At 42.5% G+C, this 21,761-nt stretch overlaps 1 protein-coding gene across 2 annotated transcripts in view; it reads right to left on the bottom strand.

Annotated features, from left to right (window-relative positions):
* The window catches only part of TBC1D2B (TBC1 domain family member 2B), a 209,674-nt gene that overhangs the window by 25,243 nt on the left and 162,670 nt on the right, over positions 1–21,761 (bottom strand). For both annotated transcript variants that reach the window (XM_069222055.1, XM_069222056.1), the window contains one exon: positions 2,797–2,918. In XM_069222055.1, the coding sequence (XP_069078156.1) occupies positions 2,797–2,918 (122 nt within the window). The remainder of the gene's footprint in view (positions 1–2,796; positions 2,919–21,761) is intronic.

The raw sequence follows: 21,761 nt of genomic DNA, 5'->3' as shown, positions 1-21,761 counted from the left end.
TAAAAATGCTACCTTACCTGTGTGGGTGGGCCAAGTGCCTGCGACCGCGGAGGGCCTAAAACGTATTGTGGAGACATCAAAATTATCTATCACAAAATGGCCTGGTTTTGCAAGGGGGACGCCTGTGTTTGATCTTGTGCTTGGCAGCGATCTACCAAACCCAGACTTTTCTGAAAATTGGACACCCAAGGTAGTCCAGGAAGGTGTGGCTTGTGTGCATCCCCTAACATTTTCTTACCCAGAATCCTCTGCAAACCTCAAATTTAGCTAAAAAAAACAAACCTTTTCCTCACATGTCTGCCTGGGATCACAGCACCAGCACAAATTTCCTACCACCCAGTGTTCCCCTCTGAAATGATAGGTGGCCAAGTGCCTGCGGCAGGAAAGGACAAAAAAATGTGTAGAACTTGAGGGGGAACCCAGGAGGATTCAAAAAAGCTGTTTGTGATGGTTTGACTCTGCTTTGGGCACCCACACAAAAGAATTAAATTAAAAATCCCTGGTGCCTAGTGGATTTTCTAGTGTGTGTGTGTGTGTGTGTGTGTGTGTGTGAATGGCGGGGAGCAGATCGGGGGTAATAACCCTATCAGCCTTCCAGGGTGGACAGAACGACTAAGCCTATTATTTCGGTGTGTGTGGCATTGCCATGCCCATTCTAGGCAGCCCCCACCCTTTCCTAAACAGAAAAAATAATCCCTGGTGCCTAGTGGGCTTTCTGCACCCCTCCCCCACCCCCCATGGGGGAGAAGCAGATTGAGGCTATTGTCCCATCTGCCCCCCGGGGGGGAAGGGGAAGAAAGACTGAATTGTGCCAAAAATATTCTAGGGCAGCCCTGGTCTCTAGTGGAGTGAATCCCTATTTGGGGGATCAACCTCCTTGGGGGATCCAATTAATATTCTCCCCTTTCCAATGATAACCTCTCTTGTCTGGATCGGTGCTCTGGGGACTGAGCTAGCCACTGATGCCGAGAAAGTGGAATGAGCCGATCAGCGCATTTCCTTGAAATCCAAAAAACTGAATTGGGAGATGGGGAAGCTGTTCCCCACCTCCCAAGGCAGTTTTCTGTAGCAGGGAGTCCTGTCCCAGAGGGATTACCTGACTTGTGTGCGAGGGGGGCTGTGAGCCATCTGACACACACTAGCACCGCAGCATTGTGCGGCTCTCGGCTGTCAGGTGCACACAAAATGTTAAAGGGATAAATAATCTGTGCTTTGTTTAAAAAATGTGCAAAAATACTTGCATTCTTTTATACTTAAAAACACTACGATCCCAAAGTTGATGGGGACAGAATAGCACATAGGATACATTCACTCAAGGACAAAAACCATTACAATACTAAACATAACAAGAAAGTAAACCAGACTGTAAAACATCAAACTTATATCACTTTGCATTTTTTCAAGCACATAGTCAATTATCAAATGTCGTCTTGACTGTGGTATCAGTGCATTGATGTCAACATTTTGATTTACCTAGCTGATTCACACAAAGGCCATCATTAGAATTACAAATGCTCATTCAAATCAATAATGCTCAATCACTAGATCGATCTACTTATCACACAGCATCATGTCACATCAATATACAAAATGAATCTCCAATCCTTTTAATTAAACGTACTCCAATCCTTTTAATTAAAAGTAAAATTCAATGATGAGTAACAGCCCACATACAATGCTGAAAACATCTACTGATGTTAATACATATTAAAATGCTTATGCCGCTGGGTCACAGTCAGGCTTCAGTACATGAGGCACAGCAAGAAGAGATTGGCAATCTCATTAAATATAGTTGCATATGACAGACTCCTGTAGGAGTACTTTTTGAATAAGCAAGATGTACATTCCCACTGGCAACACTGCTTTTAGTGTCCTCCACTGAAAGTAAGCAGTGACTTTGATGAGATAACTATGTTGGAAATCCAATGAAGAGTTTTCAGTAGATCTTGCTTTAGAGCTAAAGATTCCATTGGATAAATTCTTGCTTGATTGATAGCTCTTTCAACAGATTATATTTTGGGTTCACTACGATGAGAGTTGCATTTGCATTTCTCTCATTCAGAGTCCATTATTGGAGGCTTGAAAAGAACCGGATGAATAGCAGTCGGAAGATGAAATTCATCCTTAAAGCAGTAAGGGACCTTGGCTGCAACTGCACCCATTTTGCCACAAACAACAAGCTTACGAATTAGCATTTTAAGTCAATGAGGAATAAATTAACCATACCTAATTATTTCTAATAGAGCTATTATACCAATGTGGCTAAAGGGAGACAAAGGAAACCGTGAAATCAAGTCCTTTCCTATATAGCAACTCAGTGGCTTCTGAAATTGTAAATGATTTTGTGTTGTAGGTATACAATGAATTGGGACCTTGGATTATTAAGCCAATGATTCTAGTGGATGGACAAACAAACCAGATCAAATCTCATGCTTTCATTTGTAGGATTTCAGTTAAGCCTTGCAAGTTTCATTCCTGAACAATAGCTCCCACATCATTGCCCTGCGCAAACCAGTACACTAGTATTGTTTGGAGGTACTAAAATAGGTGGGGAAACTGAATGAACTGGCCTCTATATATGTAAAAACATGAAAATGAAGACATTCTGCTTTAGCTTAGCCCAAAAGGTTTTGTCTACTAGCTCCCTCATCAATATGGATATTCATTAAGCCTCAGATTTTAGGATTTAGAATTTCAGAGTACTCACAAAAAACAATATACAAATGGTCTAAAGATCTCTCACCATTGCCACTATCAAAGTCTAAAAAGTAGGTTTTTAAAATAGATTGTTCCTACCTGGCATCAAGAATAGTTCTTGTGAAATATCGTAGATACTTGAATATAGACATTGAGTCTTGCAGCTTTAATATCTCTTCTTCTTGGTGTTTAAAAAGTGCCAAGGCAAAACGGAAAATGACCTGTAGGTTAGGGACAAGGATGGACAATATAATAAGAAATGAGTAATTTACTCCAGTACATTTTTTTTTCAAAATACCTTATTTCTTTATAACTACTAGCAACAATGTTTAAACCACTTCTATGTGACATGCTTGCAAAATGCTCATGAATGAACACATTTAAACAATCTTTAATTCTGCATCCCTAATCATCATGATTTTGTTTTAATTTCTTTAAATGTTTTTACATTTGTATTTTATCTTTACATATAACAGCACAATTTCATCCAAATATTACATTCAAAATTATTTCATTAGTAGGTCTTCTAATAATCGATCTTTTATTAAAGCCTAAATTACTTTATTTGGACACAATATATATATATTTACTTTTTTTTGTTTTTTATTTCTCATCCGTTCCATATTCAAGAATTTCTTTATCGTCCAGAGATCACAATTAAACAAACAGCAAATGAACAGATAAATATAACAGGAATACATTCTGCCTTCCCTGGGCAACAATGCTATGGCTCTATCCACAACCAAAGTTTGTCTACGACTCTTGCTCATTTCATTTTAAACATCCTTGCAAAAATGACCCTTATACACCATGGCAGATTTTCACAAGTATCCTACCCATCACAGCATCTGTTACATGCACCCAATATATTGACAATCATTCTCTGCGATTTCTCCAGGGAGCAATACTTCAGATAGTTATGAAAAAATAAAATGTTATCCAGATCTGCCCATCATAGACCCTTATAAGTGAAAACTAGTAAGTTACTTATCTTCAGAAATAACATTTCTGATAGATAACCTATTTATCAGCAGATTTCACACTTTTAAAATCCTGCAAGGGGGGCAAACTGGATCTGATGAAAGCCACATATCTTCTACACAACACCAGGTGATGTGTGATCAGCCTCCATTCCTCCCAAACATGAATACAGGCATCCACATATAGACACCAATGCTGCATGCTGACTCATGATGTGGAGACAATCAAAGTGACAGAGGCAATGCACAAATCTAACATAGATATTATTAATTCCTGAAATCCACTGCACCGATCTGGAAGTCAGGCAGGTACAGTATTCAGTAGAAAGCACCTTACCAGAGGTAAGTAATATAGGGCCTGATTCTAACTTTGGAGGACGGTGTTAAACCGTCCCAAAAGTGGCGGATATACCACCTACCGTATTACGAGTTCCATAGGATATAATGGACTCGTAATACGGTAGGTGGTATATCCGCCACTTTTGGGACGGTTTAACACCGTCCTCCAAAGTTAGAATCAGGCCCATAGTCTTCAAATGGCTACTTCTACCCACACTTTCTACAACGTATGAATCAGTACCAAAGCAGTTTCCTCTTAATGGAGATGGATCTCAGGAATGGACTTACGCCAGTCCTGCAGGACCAGGCTGGCAAAATGGCTCTTGTGTAGATTTGAGAATCAACTGAATAATGACTGGTGAAAGTAGGGACAGGTGTCCATGTAGTCTCTGGACAGACGTCTACGACAAGAACACCCTGAGCCAGCGCCCTAGTCAGAGCGTTTGATCTGGTGGAATGAGCCCAAGGTTATCCGGAGAATCCTTTTTAGTAAGGGCATAACAGAGCATGATGCAGATGAAAATTCAATGGGAGAAAGTTTGCTTCTGAATAACTTTTTCTTCCTTTGCAGTGGTGAATCAACATACAAAGGATCATCAATGTGTACTTCTTAGTTCAATCAATATAAAAGCTAATGGCTAGTAAGAGTCCACTTGATGCAATGTGCCAAGACAAAACTTTGCCGGGCTAAGGATAAGTCAAACAACAGTACATCGGACATCTTTGCTTGTAATGGGTCAAAATGTTTTTCGCACACCAGAAAATGAAGCAAACTCAGTGGGCAGAGTACATGGATTTGGTGGAAGGCACAATGGTAGCCCAAATCACACCAACCACTTCCACAAGAAGGTCAGAACCTCACAGCTGGTCCCACTGAATAGCCAAAGAAGGAGCAGGTTGGGGACTTTTGGATGGGAAACCCTGTCCTATTGTTGGGACAGAAAGCCCTAACCAACAGGAAACCAAAGAGGCGAGCACATGCTCAGATTCAGAAGGTTAGAGTAGCAGATTATCAGAGCCCAATCTGCGGCCACCAGAATAAATGACGCTTAGCCCTATGTCACCTCCCTCAGAACATGCACGATCACATGCAGTAGCAAGAATACATACAGAAGACCAAAGTGTTACTGAATGCAGAATGTCTCTCAGTGATCCTTGAGGATCATACCAAAGGGTGCAAAATGAAGGACACTGAGCATTTTCAAATTTCAAAATGGTCCAACATTCAGTCAGTCATTAAATGTTTGTTTTTTGTTGCATAAAACAATAAAAGATAGAACAATAATAAAATACATTAGGATAAAGGTACAAAATCCATCACCGGAGAATTACATAGCACGGACAGTTTCACAATAAATCAATTTAACAAACTGATCACGAATAACTAAACCTAAGATATTAATAAGATATTAAAAACGTAAGGATCTCAAAGAAGCAGCATCTGGTAAAAAGCTTGCAACCACGCACAAAGTATGAAGATCCAATAAAATTTGCACATACATTAAGGCCATCTGACCTGTCAAAAACTCAGTTTAAGTAAAGGAAACAGATATTGCTTGGGCAGCTGTTTCTAAAAACTACAAAACCTAATGAGTTGCGAAGGGTCTTGAGGAGAATGAGATGACAATGAATGAGCCTAGGAGAAGAAAGATGTAACCACAAAGAAAGTGAAAAAAGTTCTAAAACAAGTCAATCAGAAAGAATGTTTGATACAAAAGTCAGGTGAGGTGCAATTGATAGTACTGGTTTTAGAAGAATGAAGGATTAAACAGATGATTTATTCAGTTTGGCTTCTTCTCTAAAAAAACAGATCCATGCATTAAGAAGGCTGATATTGTTGGATCAGGGAATTTCTGATACCTAATTCATCCAGAGATAGTCCTCAATAATAAGCCCATTGAGTCCAGTCTCCGGCTTAAGCCGGATAGAAAGACAAAGTATAAGAGGGCTTAATTTAATAAGATCAACAATATATCCCTGGCCCAGCTCTTTGTGTAAAATGTATAAAGAACAACTATGAGGTAGTTGTAGAAGACGTCTACCGAACCAGTTTTCTTTAATTTGTAAGTAGTGTAAGATTGTATACCTCCAAGTACCAGATCCATAAGATTAATGGCTAGACATTTAGCCTGACCAATATAATTTACGGCTTGTATGGGCTTATTTACCAGCCTCGAAGCAAAATGGAAGACAACTGAAACTGATCTGCAAAATAATGGTCTTATACTGGGACATAAACAGGTCCAGTTGCTACAATTATAAAATAGTACCTCCAAATAAGGAGACGATTGGAGGTAAGGCAATGGAAGTAAGCCTGTCCAAAATGATACTACCCACTGTTTTTACAAATCAACTCAATTAAGGAGATTTGCCTATACAGCATGGTAATTTTTCTCACCCACTTTAAAATCTACTAGGGAGAGTGACCAGGATGGAGGTATTCTGGTCACGACAGCTGCATTTAAGGTCATGGTAAGAAGAGGTGCCCAAAGAGTAGGGTTGTTTATATATAAATAATCGAGGCCCAGGAGCCTTACCCATTTCTCTTGTGAATCTAGTTACACACAAAACAAAGAGCTTATGAATAAATAGGCTTACAGGGGTACACACAGGAAAGCCCTTGAACAGTTAAATTTGGAAGTAAAGCTTCCTTTGTACTTCTTTGAGAACAGCATGTTAAAGGGCATTTGATTACTGACATTTTGCTACATGCAAGTAGACAAGAAATGAGAATACGCACACATCATGGCTGCCCTTAAATTCAAGATTCAAGTCAGGGCTAATTTAGGTCTAGTTTGGCCAAGCAAAGGAAAATTCAGTTTTGTAAATTGCAGCATTTTAGTTTAATAAGCAAAGTGTTCTTGTTGTTAGCACACATTATTTATTAATCATAAATATCTTTTTCAACACCAGCAAGATGCAGGAACCTAACCAGGCCTTGCATCTTAAAAAGTGTGGCAGCTGCAAGAATGTCTTTTGCTTGAATTATCTGGATCATAGCATGAATGCCCCAGACTCGTTGCAGTGGCAGGAAGGCCTTTAAGGCCAAGTGTCCAGGGTGGCTTCTATGAAGGGTTACCCATGTATGGGTGGGAGTTGGAATTTTGACTCAATGAAAACCTCCAGGATGAGCAGCAGCAACATTGTGCTCTACACTTGGTCTGAGACTAGCTTTCGCATGTCCACCTTCAAGAGCCAGTCATCAAGTTATGGAAATACATTGCTCTCTGGCCTGCAAAGATGAGCTATGCGGAGGTCACAAAGAACCAAGGCACCAATTTAAGGCCATTGGAAAAAAAATGGAGAAAAAAAAAGTCCACCACAAAACACAGGAGATCCAAGGACACCATCCAGTCCTTGCAATCCAAGGCCAGCATGACTTGAGCAAGGCAATACTCTAAGGTCCAGTAGCAGCTGCAGGTCCTTGTCTTTCTTTGGGTACCAAGAAGTAAATGGGAGTTACGTCCACGTCCTGTGCAGCTTCAGGTACTATCGCGCTTGCAACCTTGCCATCACCACTACGCATAAAAGATTTTTTTTAATAAACTGAATTTGATTGTTTTGAGTCAATAGCACAATGCTAAATAGCCAGGCACCATTGCATACTAAGGATCAAGGAGAGGCACAATATGGTACAATACAGGATGATTATTATTTAGAGCATCCCACAGTATGCCAATCATTTTTACCCATACCTTTTTGTATTCCCTGGGCAACACCATTAGATGTAGACAGTTTTTTCCTAGTTGGCGCACCAGTTCATGGTTCGCTCACTCCCAGGGTACCAATGGTGGGGGAGATGCCACCCTTTCAGAATTTAGCATTCACGTTTAACGAGCACGATGCCAGTCCCCAATAGTGTTTAGTCCCCAGTTGTGTCACCAATCCCATCCGTAACTCCTAAGAGTCATCACGAGGGAAAGGTCTATTGGCCTCCCAATCACACCAGATAATATGGTAACGACTGTCTGCCAGCAGTTGGCTATCTTGGGGCAATCCCATACCAGGTGGTAAAAGTGAGCTCATGGTTCTGGACAGCACCAGCACATCAATGTCGCCAGTGTGCCTGCGTGCTATAGCCTTAGAAGTGTTAGATATACATTATGTAAGAAACTGAGTTGGCAATGTCTGAACATCAATGATACGACAAACTCTCTGGATGACATGAGGGTAGCTCTCCTGTCGGTATAGTCTAGTGGGGTCTAAACATTCCTCCCACCGTGACCGCAGTAGCGTGAACAGGTGTGGGGAATTAAGTATAAGTGATACGTAGATCCATGGAATGCCCTTCCGTTCAACAGCCCTTCAACAAGGCCCATTAGGATTCGAGGGCGGCCTCAAGGGATTCACTGTGTTGTTCAAGGGGTAGCATACTTGTAGATATGTAAAGAATTGGGAAGTATGCATATTCTTCTTGTCTTGCAAGGTTTGAAATACTTTGATGTCGGATCCCTGCCATATATATTACACTGTGGCGATCCCAATCTTATTCCAACCATTAAATCCCGACAAGGAGGATTGGTGTCTTACTTATGTTTTTGTCCAAAACGGGGTCTCAAGAGTGATCTTCCTGTCCCAACATATTCCTTTCACTGCCATGTCATGTCAACCATCAGAGCAGGTTCAGGGAGGTGAATGCGGCTTCTATATGTAGCATACCTCTAATGTTATGTAGACAAAGGAGGGCCACCTCCAGCTGAAACACCAAATCATCCCACCCTCTGCCCAACCAGTCGTTGACTACTAGGAAGTACGAACCAAAATATTTTACACAATATGTGGAAACTGGTAACAACACTGGGGATAAGGAAGGTTGGATTGAGGGGGTGGTGCATGAGAAGGTGAGGTACATGCTGGGAAGGTCATCGCCAATTTCTCAAATTTGCAAGATCCACTGAGGTAAAGTATTCAAACGCAAGTGAGCCAGAAAATGGCAGAATCAGCTTTCTAGTCAGACTGAGTTTGCCCAAGGGCACACTAAAGAGGTTTTGGTACTCTGCCAGGAGAAGAGGAAGACTGTTACTGTTGCCCTCTTCCCTTCACACCGCCTTTGCCCTGAAGGCCCTAAAGTTCTGCAAGGGCTGTTGGATCCGATGTGACAGTTGTCATTAACAGAAGGCAAAGCACCTGGAGTAACCTGCTTGTGGAACTGAGGAGTTAGATAGGCCATATCCAGGGAAGGTCCCATCGTATGACAGTTTAAAGTATTGCAGAACAGAATCGGACTACTCACAAAAGACCTGGGCATCGTCAATGGGCATGTCCATCACAGAAGTGAAGCAGTCTTTAGAAAACTCTGTAGAGCACATCCAGGTAACTGTAGAAGATAATACTGATTCCCATAGTACAGGGAAGAGAATGCACTGCACAAGATCTGCAAGGCAGCTTCCAGCCCATCTTCAACAGATTGCACAAAGGGCACACAGAGGTCACCTGGCAATGCAGGGAGGACCCCTTGCACACATATAAAAGGGATCAGCAGTAGTAAGCAAACAGACACGAAGCATTCAGAAAGCACAGTGCCCAAGTGCTTGCTGATAATCCTGTTTAGCCATAACATCAATCCATGTTGACTCCTCACCTAGAGGAGTAGAAGGGAATGAATTAGGGTTAATTACACACGCTGTGAAATAAGCCACCAACTCTAGGTGATGGGGGGCTGTAAATTTCTGATTCAGCACCCAAGTGCTATATTGCAATGGGGAGGCTAACGGGGAACGAAAATGGCTTGGACCAAGCTGCTAAAATAGGATCCTTTAGTGTCTCATTAGAAAACAAAGGCTTAGAAGTAAAAGGCCCAGGCTGGAGGATTTCAGTGACAAACTGGCATTAATCACCCCTCACTGAAGAGGCAAATCTGTCAAATTCCACACCAAAAGATGCACTCTGTTCAGTAGGAGGACCATGGGGAGAATATAGTGATGATTCAGATGACGGGTCAAAACCACTGGCATGACGTGAATCCAAGTAAAGGCCAGCATCAGTGTAATGAGGATGTTAGTAAATTAGCTGCCTCCTTATTATCCTTCTCATCCTGTTTAGGAGTCAAATCCGAAAACTGCCTCCATGATGGCACACCTCTGACTTGGTGGCACTGGAGCTGCCAAAGGTTAATCTTCAAATTAGGGCAACCCTTTTGTTATGGTATAGCGTGGAATTAAGCAGCCTCCTGCATAACAGTGATGCAGCTCTATGGCTGGTGCAGGTGAAGGTGGACTGGTATTGCTAGAACAGATGGAGGCACCCGGGTGATAATACCAGTGCGGCTTTTGGCTTTAGGCAGCAGAGACAGGTCCCAGTGCAAAGGCAGACTCAAAGCAGAATAATTCAAAATTAAAGATGGAAGTGCTGGTGAAATGCAACTGGTGGTCCTGGTGGACGTGTGGTGCCTAAATGGGAGGCAGAATCATAATAAAGGTGTGTAGCAATGTGTCTTTGAAGGCATGAACCTGCTACAGATGAGAAGACTACCAAGTAAAGCTGGGGTGCATCTTATACCAGTAATAATGTAGGAGGGCATTTTGAACAAATTAAATCTAGATTTCTTATTAATCTTACATCCAGCTAGCTTTGAGACGCAAGCCAACATTTTCAAGGCTCTCAGTATATTTTTATTAGCTTTTAACAGTAAAACATTGTCTGCATATAAACAGGCATTCCACTTGTCACGGATTAAACCCACCAAAAGATCCTATCCAAGTAAGCGTATGACAGACTTCAAGAAATGGGCATAAAGAAGAATCAGACACCACTTCTGGGTGACCTAGGTGATGAAAACATCATAACCCATCTAGTACTAAATTGGCCATGTACTGAAATTGTGCATGGATTTAGATCTCCAGCAACTCTCATAATATTGCACCCGGACAGCTTCGTATCCTCGGGCAGAACCACGTCATGTGAGCAAAGCCTGCCCTTTCTACTCCACATTTAATGAAGCACGAATTGTCCCTTAGCCCCTAATGGAATAGGCGGGCCGGGGTGTAATACACTTAGTTAAGATAGTTAAAATATATTAGCCTGTGCCGGCTGTTCAGGAATATCTTTTTGATAACGCAGGAGCAATAAGTCAATTTCTTATCACTGATAATTATCTCCAACTCCTTGCCAATCCAGCCTAACTTTAGTGACTCCTGGCCACCGCACGTCTTGGTAGCATGTGTACAATTTCACAATAGGGGACTGAGGAGTCGCAGTCTGCAGCAAATGTCAGGGCCAGCATCTTTAGAGGTGCCTTCAGTCCTCCTAATAACTTACACAACATGGCCTGTGCCCTATAATACTGAAACATGGCTATCAAAATGTATCCTCCTGCACACACACCTGCTTCTAGCTGCATAGTTCTCCACCTTGAAAGAAGTTGCCCATGCTCCTCAGACAACCCTTGCAGTACTCCTGCTGCCCCCTCTTATGCCCAAGGGGAGCCACATACACCATTTATTCGGAAACAGAGGTGAGCAAAGAAGAGTGTCAGACTGTAGTTCAGCCAGCCTCCTCCAAAAGTATGCAGTGATGTTTAGCACCTCCATGGAGTTATAGTGTTGCATTGGCCTATCAAGTAGCTTTGTAGGAAGCGAAAGCAGGGAGGTGGCGTCCCTTTCAAGCCATAAATGAGGAAGGTCACCTGGGCCATGTAGCCAGTAATGGCTAACATACACTGCACCCTCCCATATCATAGGGGAGAGTTAATGTGTCCCAACTCATGCATGGCTGGTTCCCAGCCCAGGCCAAGCGTACCAAAAGCATCTGCCATTTGTGGAATACTGCCAGAGGGAAAAGGATAAGAATATTCACAAAGATGAATAAGAAACTAGGCAGCACGACCATCTTAAATTATGGCAATGTGCCTGTTAAGTGAGAAAGACAGTCTGATCCATCGATCAACAGCCTCTGTAAACTGTTGTAACAATCCAGCAGCACAACCGATGGGTCCATGTGGACCTGAATACCCAAGTTGCATACCCAGTCCATCATCCACTACAATGGGTACTCCAATTGCACAGGTGCAGTGTTGGCAGGGAGTGGAAATATTAGGCATTTATCCCAATTAACCTGCAAGCCAGAATGCCCACCAAACAGCATGGCCTCATGGATACATTTTGACCTGTACTTTGCACCTAGTGAAGTTATCATCTGCATATATGGATATAATTGGGTTGTAATGAGGGAAACTAATCCGCCAATGTGTGTGGTATTCGCACAGCACCCAGGACAGTGTCTCGGCCACTGAATCATTGTACACAAGTCAATAAATACTTCAATCTACCAGTGATCTTGAATTATCATTCTTGTTAAAGCATTATAGTACTTTTCTGAGCGGTCATTAAAAAAACCAACCCAATGTAAATGTGTTGATTTTTAAATATTTTCTCAACACATGTTCTAAATGTTTTTTTGAATTTTCAAATGGAATAACATACATCCCTGAATAGCAAAGGAAATGTCCAAAGTCCAGAAATACTAAATATATGTTGGTTTTCTTATGGATGCAGTCTGCACAATAAAGACATTCAAATTGTCAGGTATTTTCCCCAGAATATGGTAATTCCACCCGGGCTTCCTCATGCAGCTTCCGAGTGTGGGGCATCAGATGCATGGGTTTTCAACTGGTCTGCAGTGCCCAAAGGCAATAAATGGAGTATAGTACATTTCGCAATTCCAAAAGCAACTGAAAGCAACATTTTGATTTATTTTACCTGTCTTTTGGTTGCTTGTATCACCCCTCGCCAGTTACCTCAAGCACATTTCTTCAACATCTACACATCCTAAGGTTGCTATTGTTGAGTGCCGGACCTCCTTCACCATGATTGGGACAATGCACTGAAAAGTACGTTTGTCAGATCTACAGCAATCTTTCCCCAAGATATAGTAATTCCCTCCAGTCCTCCTCAAGCAGGGACATACTCCTGACAAAACCAGACCCACATCGGTGCTACCCTGGGTTTCCTCAGTGTGGGGGTACCAGATGAGTGCCTTTCAATGGAATTAAGCAGAAATGTACCCACTATTCTCCAGGCAATGTATGTGACTGGGTGCCGGGGGGAGGTCTTTCTTGAGGGATGACGGCAGTATTTTCTCTGGGGGCTGAAAGCACATAGGTAAACTTACCAACCCCAAACATTTCTGAAAACTGGATTCCCAAGTGAATCCAAAGTGATGTGACTTCTGAGGCTCCGACCTCATTTTATTGTCTAGAATGCCCTACAAATGTAAAAACGTTTAAAAAAAATCAATTTCTTTACCTTTCTGTTAAAGAAACCTCAAGAATTGTCGGAAAACAGAAGTCCTGTCACAAAGCCTACTAGATGCCAGGGAATAAAAAAAATAAAAAAATTGTGTGGTGGTGGCTACCAACCAGTATGGGCACGGTTATGCCCCCAACCCAACTGAAGGGGGTAACCTTCAGCTCCCTCCCCCTGCACACTCAAGATCTTATCCCAACGGCAAGCAAGAGGCTATTTGATTATTTAATGTTGGGTTTTGGGCATTTCCTTTTGCGGGCACTAGGCCTACTCACACAAGTGAGGTACCATTATATCTGGAGACTTCGGGGAATGCTGGGTGGAAGGAAATTTGTGGCTCCTCTCAGATTCCAGAACTTTCTATCAATGAAATGTGAGGAAAACGTGTTTTGTTTTGCCATATTTTAAGGTTGGCAAAGGATTCTGGGTAACAGAACCGGAGGAGAGCCCCACGGGTCACCCCATCCTGGATTCCAGGTGTCTACTTTTCATAAATGCACAGGTGTGGTAGGTTTCCCTAGGTGCTGGCTGAGCTAGAGGCCAAAATCCACAGCTAGGCGCTTTCCAAAGAACACATCAGATTTCAATGTAAAAATGTGATGTGTCTATGTTGCGTTTCCTGTCGCATGCTTTAGGCCTACCCAAACAAATGAGGTACCATTTGTATTGGGAGACCTGTGGGAACACAGAATAGAAGAACAAGTGTTATTGCCCCTTGTCTTTCTCTACATTTTTTCCTTCCAAATGTAAGACAGTGTGTAAAAAATACGTCTGATGGAGAAATGCCCTGTAATTCACAGGCTATTATGGGGACCCCAGAATTCAGAGATGTGCAAATAACCACTGCTTCTCAACACCTTATCTTGTGCCCATTTTGGAAATACAAAGGTTTCCTTGATGCCTATTTTTCACTCCTTATATTTCACCAAATGAATTGCTGTATACCCGGTCGACAATGAAAACCTATGTATGCAATTATAAAAGGTAGTAATGGCCAAAAAACCTGCACCTCCTTGTTATGTCCAAAATTGGATTAAGAGTAAGTCTACTCAGAATGGTGCTCAGTGGTCAATTGCCCTACTACCCTAAGGCAAGGATTTTTTATGTATACAAATATATGCACAATGTACGTATATGTTTGTTGTTTCGACTTTAATTGTGCTACCTAATCAGACAACTTACATTATATGGAACGGCCCTCTCTCTAGCTACCCTTTTCTGTTGCTTCCTTTGAGTTGTTTCGCGTTCTAGTCATCTCTAACCACCATAACTTGCTAAGTTTATTTACTTGCTACTTCTTATTCACCTACATTAGCTATACTCAATGGTCCTGTCCTATGAACACTGTTTTTTTTACCTAGATTAACTATTTCTTTTATCAACAAACACATTATAGTTGTAACCAGTGCGAATACATAATCGGTTATACCAATGTAAATTTAAATACTTCAAAATGGACACAGTACTGACTGTTCTTTTTTCCCCCTTCTCCTCGAACTTAGGACTTACCATGGTCCCTTGACTGATCCTTTGATGACTTTCTGTTTCACCTACGGGAGATACAAACCTTACAGTTACCACTACTCCGCATTACTTGTTCCCTTTACTCCTTCGCTCGCCTAAGTGGGCAACAGGTATTTATACGAGCACTTGTCTATTTTTTTTTTTTTTTTAACATTACCACTAAGTAGCTTTTATTTAATTTTTCCAATCTGAGTTGGGTTCTTTCTCTCTCTCTGATCCGGTTACAGTGTCTTCACATTTTTATCTAGATGGACATGTTATCTCGTCTACAGTTTGGGTAGGTTCTTAACGTCGGATGCTTGTTTCTGTTTCCACCAATTATGGTCATTGGACATTTCATGGACTATACACCCCCTACTATCCAATTTCACTCTTGCTGTGCCTTTTCATGCATTTTGGCGATTTTTGTTATATCACCTAGATATGGTGGAGATTGTATATTGTATCCTATAAAATAAAAACAAATCTATAGATATTTTTCTAAATTCACAAAATCTTTCATGGACACTTTTCTATCAATATATGCCTAGTCACCATTGTCATGTCTGATTCCCCTTCCACTATAGAAACGTTATCTATGTTTATATATGCTATCTATCTGATGTTTGCTACTGTATACTGTTAGTTATTTTTAAATATTACTTATGTATACCATGTCTTTTACAGCCTTGAAAACGTCACTGTGTGACGAAACACATGTTGGCTATACATTATTAACAAATATATATTACAAGCAGTTGCTGATCCAAATAAACTACTTTCTGGAACATCAAGAAGACTACTGTACTATACACCTTGGACCTTCTACATCAGAGTTTATTTTTGTATTTACAAATATTTGTGTTGTGAGTGCTGTGGTCTTAGCTGTTCTTCTAGACAATGAAAACCCATTGCAAGGTGCAGCTCCTTTATTGGCTCAGCATACCTAAGGTTCTTGATGAACTGCAAGCCCTATATATCCCGCAACCAGAAGAGTCCAGCAGACGTAATTATATATTACTTTCAAAAACCTTCCACAGCTGGAAAACGTCATAGAAGAAAACGTGGACAGGAATGGCTTTTTTCACCTCAATTTCAATATTGTTTTATTTTAGTTGTTACAGTCTTGAAGGATCTATCCAAATGACCCCTGCCTGAATTCAGAATTTTGCCTACTGTTCAGAAATGTTTAGCTGTCTGGGATACAGCATTGGTTTCCCACCCATTTCCGTCACTAACTAGAATAAGGCTGAAAGCACAAAAATAGTAGAAATGGGGTACGTCCCAGTAAAATGCCAAAATTATGTTGAAAAATTTGTTTTTCTGATTCGAGTCTGCCTGTTCCTGAAAGATGGGAAGATGGTGATTTTAGCACCGCAAACCCTTGGTTGATGCCATTTTCAGGGAAAAAACACAAGCTTTCTTCTGCAGCCCTTTTGTCCCATTTTGTTAAACTACATTTTAGCTGTATTTTGACTAATTTCTTGGTCTCCTCCAGGGAACCCACAAACTCTGGATACCTATAGAATCCCTAGGATGTTGGAAAAAAAAAAAAAAGGATGCAAATTTGGCATGGGTAGCTTTTGTAGACAAAACGTTATGAGGGCCTAAGTGCGAACTGCCCCAAATAGCCAGAAAAAGGTTAGGCACAGGAGGGGAAAAGGCCTGGCAGCGAAGGGGTTAAAATAGCAACAGCAGATTACTGGATATATTTACAAAATACTAGGGGTCTGATCCAGAGTTTGACAGATGGAATACTGCATCACAAACATTACAGATAAGCTGTCCACCAACTGCCATAGGCTATTATGAACTTGTAATATGGTTGACAACATATCCATTGTATTTTTGACCGTGTAAGCCATCTGAAAAACTGTAAATCAAGCTTATAGATCTCATTCACCTCCAATGTTTAGGTTTTCAATTATCAAGTGATGCATGGTTGGTACACAATAAAATACATGGCTCAGATTGTTGCCTCTGGGTATAGTTGGCTTCTGAGTAAACTACAAACACTAAATACCTCTCCGAGAGGAGGAGTCTGGAGGGCATAATGGTGTATTATTTTTATGCTTCTGCCTTCTGTGGTCTAAGTTACAAAGAAATTATTGTTGCCAATTTCTCTTTTTTAACCCACTAATATTCAAAATATTTTCTATGATTAGTTTCTCTGAGAAATCCTTGAGCAATCTACACAAATTACGTTTTGAATACACAAGTATGTTAACATTTCAGCAATCAGTAGCTTTCTGGGATCTCCTATAGAACTGTACCTATTTCCCCCACAAATTACAAGTAAGTATGAGGAAATGTTTGTTTTCCTAGGTTAAGAAAAAATCTAAACAGCGTGCCTGGCCTCTTCTGGTTGATTCAAACCCAAATTTATAAATTAACTGAAAGCCTTTTTTCCGTCGAAGTCTCTCTCTTACTAGACCATGAGCTTCTGAATGTTTTGGTTTGTTGAATAGTTCTAAGAAACCACTTCGGGTAAAACACACTTTAGAAATATGTTTTCTGTCCATCTACAGGAATTAGATACATTAAGGTCTTAAAGTTCTAATCATTCAGTTGGCTTACATAGCAGTTCAGACTTTGGAAGACGCTGAAAAAAACTTGCTGTACTAGATTTGTGATTGAAGAAACCTGTTGGACTTCAAAAAGCCAAACGAGAAATTAATTACTAGCTATATCCAGCATCCGTGATTTCCTGACCCTCGCCAGCAGGATCATGCGGGCTATACTCGGTCTCTAGTGGTTGGAGAATACTGTTCCTGAAAGGGATAGCACCAAGTCTCTCCTGGGGACAAACAACTTACTTACCTTCTGTAATGTACTTTCTGGTGGATACTCCTTTAGATTCCCCAGATTTTTAATTCCTCTCGTGTGCCAGAATGGGCCCGGAATCTTTTCCAGCAAATGCTCCCATTCGCCAATATAGTTGTGCCATCAGACTCTGTAGTAGCTTTGCCCTGCCTACTGAAACAGCACAGTGCAGTGCAGTGTATAGGTGCCACCCCTGCGCACAGACACCAGTTAACTACGAAGCTTTCTGTGCCCTTCCACACAACGCGACCAAACAGTTTAAAAAACACGAAAATGCCCACAATTTAGCTTAGAACATTATTATACCTAGAAGTTCAGTTTACAGAATGAGGGGGATGGTAAATGCTGAGGAATCTGCAGTTAGCTACAGTATCCACCGCAATTAGCATTATCAAACAAGTTACCTAACTTCGGTAACACCTTATCTGGTAGAGACTAGCTAGCTGCAGATGCCTTACCATAGAATTATCTCTAGGTGTCTGACTGGATTAGGAAACTTTTTCATCAGCAGTACCCCTGCACGCCTTTAGGTGGCATTGTTCACCTCTGTGTGGCGTTGTCTGTTGGATGGCACCTGTATTGGCACTGTGCACTGAAAGTGAAGTGCACAGTGCCTATAAAGGTGCCATCACTTTATTTTTGTGACTTTCCATGCCAGGAGCGCAGAGCCATGAAGAACACTGACCTGGAAAACTAGAGGAACAGCCCTGATTCTAGAAATCTGGTCACAGAGTGGGGAGATGAGTGGGTCGATAATGAACCTGTGGCAAGTTTTTACTAGATAAGGCATTACCGAAGGTAAGTAACTTGGTCATCTGATAGAGACTTCTAGCTGCTGATTTCTTACCTTAGAATACATACTCAAGCAAGACCTTTCCCCAAGGTGGGTCTGTTGACTAATTTCATAGGAGGAAGTCCTGCTGGACCAAACAGGTAAAAAGCCCGTCCTGACGGACCCTAATGTCCAGGCAGTATTGTTTTGTGAACTTGTGCAAAGAAGCTCACTTTGCTACCTGGCAGATGCCCAGGACAGGAACTCTGAGTGCTAACACAGAGGTTGCACCTTTAAAATGGGGGAATGAGCACGCAAGCCTTCAGGGGATTGCTTCTTAGCCAATGGGTTGCAGATCTTTATATAGAATACAATCCATCATGAGATTTGCTTGTCAAATAAGGAGGCTTGGATGACAAGACCTGAAGCTTCCTGACCCTCCGGGCAAATATTACTGGGTCAAGGAAGGCAGTAATTAAGTGGTTTAATGGGGGTGCACATCAGATTAATAAGAACAGTATTGAGGTCCCATTGAGGCATGGTGAAGGTGGAAACATATGTTGGAGACCTTTCAAGAACCTATTTAAATCAGGTGATTTGAAGAGGGATGGTTGATCAGGCAACCGCAGGAAAGCGGAGATGAAAGAAAGATAGCACTTTAAGGCGCTCAAGTAAGAGTCCTGCTGAGCAAGAGAAAACACAACGAGTAGGATTTGGAGAAAGGGGAGCAGAAAGGAGGATCAAGTTTTTGGCCTGTACACCATGCCACAGATTTTCCCCAACAGCAGGTGTATACCGTCTTGGTGGAGGGGCACCTGGGTGCCAGGATAACATTACAGACTTTGGGAGAAGGTCTAATGCTGTCAACTGTTGCCACTCAATCTCCATGCAAGAAGGTGAAAAGTTGACAAGTTTGGGTTGAGGACCATTCCCTGCTGCTGTGACAGAAGATCCTCCCGGTCACACAGCCTGATCAGAGGACCGATAGCCATGCTTAACGGCTCGGGACACCAAACTCTCCGTGCCCAGTCCAGAGACACAAAAATAACTTGGGTCTTATCATTTCTGATCTTTTGAGAATACTGGGCAAGAGTGGCATGGGTGGAAAGGCGTACAGGAAGCCTGAGCTCCACTCAAGATGAAAAGCATCTCGGAGCGAGATCCGTCTTGGAAACTCTAAAGTGAAAAACTGCAAACACGGCACGTTCTCAGCGGTGGCACACTTCTAACCAAGGCTCTCTCCACTGCTGAAACAAACTTTGTGCTACCTCCTGGTGGAGGTGCCATTTGTGATCCACTAGGCATCTTCGGCTGAGTCTATCTGCCCTGGCGTTCAGAAAGCCCGCCAGGTGTTTAATCACCAGGGATATGCCCTGAAGTTCTAGCCATGTCCAGAGACACAGGGCCGCTTGACAAAGAGTCCATGAACCGTCTTTCCCCTGGTTGGTGTAGTATCACATGGTGGTGGTGGTGTTGTGAACACCTGCAGTAGCTTTTCCTTAATGGGGGGGTAGAAAGGCTTTCAATGCCAATCTGATTGCTCAGCGCCCCAACAGGTTAATGTGGAGTCCGGATTTTTCCCAGAGACCTCTGATCTCCACCTCTCCCAGATGGCCGCCCAAGCCCAGGAGTGATGCTTCTGTCACTATGGTCAGATCTGTGATGGGAAAAGCTGAGCAAAATCACGTTTCGCCACCACTGCAGATCTTTTGAAGTTCCCTCTGCGGTCTGGACAATGCCAGAAAGATTCCACTGATGTTCATCCACTAGAGCTTCAAGTCCCACTGCACAGCCCTCATATGCTCATGGGCATGTGTCACAATGAGGCTCAGAGTCAGTCCCAATGAAATCTAGGATGGAGGTTGAAACATCAGTATCGAAGCGTGAATACCGTGGTCTCACCATTTGGGAGGATTAGCATGAAACTGCACCAGGCCCATAACTGCTCCGATGAAAGGGGGTGTCTGGGAGAAAGTTAGATGTAACTTCAGCACGTTTATAGTGAACCCCTGCGGCAGTCTGGATGTCAGAGACGACAGCATGGGAGAGCCTACCTTCAACTGCCAGTCATTGAAATAGAGAAAAACTGGTATCCCTGATCTCCACACATGAGCTACAACCACCACCATCACCTTGGTGAACACCCAAGGGTCGCTTGTTAAGGCTAAAGGGGAGCACAGTGAATTGAAAATGCTCGTGGCCTACAGTGAACTGCAAGTAACGTTGGTAGGCAGACAGAATGTGAAAGTATGCATCTTGCAAGTTCATTGCTACCATCCAGTCTCCCGGGTCAAGGGCAGACCGTACCTGAGAAAGCATGCGCATTTTGAATTTCTCCTTCTTGAAGTAGGAGTTAAGAGGGCACAGGTCTAGAATAGAACAAAGTCCTCTGCACCTTTGGGGAACAGAACGTAGCAGGAATAGCAACAACGTCCCACTTCTGCTGTTGGCACACTCTCAGTGCCTCCCTTGGCCAAGAGAGCTGTCACTTCCTGGCAAAGAAGAGAGATGGTCCTCTGTAATAAGTTGGTGGCATGGGGTGAGGGGCCCCTTCAGACAATCTGCAAAGCCCACCAGTCCAATGTTATAGACCGCCAATGGGGCAGGTGATGGTGGATCCTGCCCCCCAACTGGGAGCCCATGGTGGTAAGAGGGCATACTATAAGAATTTGAAGGCTAAGGCTGCTGGTGGGTGGTGGACTGGCCTGACCGCTGGCAATCCGAACCACGGAGCCTGTGGGTACCACATCCCGAGTATGCAGAGGCTGGGAGGCTTGGGTGGTGGCTCGGACTGTACAGACACTGTTGGAAACCCCTTCTGTGGCCACAAAATTAGTGAAAGGTGGATTGGGGGTGGCAAGGGGCCATGAAACGGTCTTAGGACTTGGCTGTAGCCCTGCTATTCTTAAATCACTAAAGCACTGAATCCGCCTTGCCTCCGAAGACGCGGGAGCCATCAAACAGCATGTCCATAAGGGATACTTGGATAGCCCTTCAAAAGCCAGTTGTCCTGAACAGGAGTGGCGCCATAAGACCACTGTTGATTAAACTGCTCTGCCAGTTTTTTGTGGTTTCCACTCCACATTAGATTGTGAACTTACCTGCGTCTCTCCTGTTGACAACAGGCAGGGAGAGTACAGTCTGACCCTCCTCCGGAACCGTTGGCAGCATTTGTGCAACCGTATCACACAGAGCGTGTGAATAGAGGTACAAAAGACATGCAGTATTTATGGACCAAAATACCAGGCTGTTGGAAGAAAACATCTTCTTTCCTAAGTTCTACTGTGCTTTCCGATGCAGCACTGTGTAATGTTGGGAAGCAACAATTTATGGATTCCATGCCTATGCAAGGAGAATTGTCCAAACATAAATTAGGTCAGCACACAAAATTAGTTCCTTTTCTCT

This window comes from Pleurodeles waltl, chromosome 3_1, assembly GCF_031143425.1.
Source record: "Pleurodeles waltl isolate 20211129_DDA chromosome 3_1, aPleWal1.hap1.20221129, whole genome shotgun sequence".
NCBI classification, from domain to species: domain Eukaryota; kingdom Metazoa; phylum Chordata; class Amphibia; order Caudata; family Salamandridae; genus Pleurodeles; species Pleurodeles waltl.
This window is presented reverse-complemented; position numbering and strand designations above follow the sequence as displayed.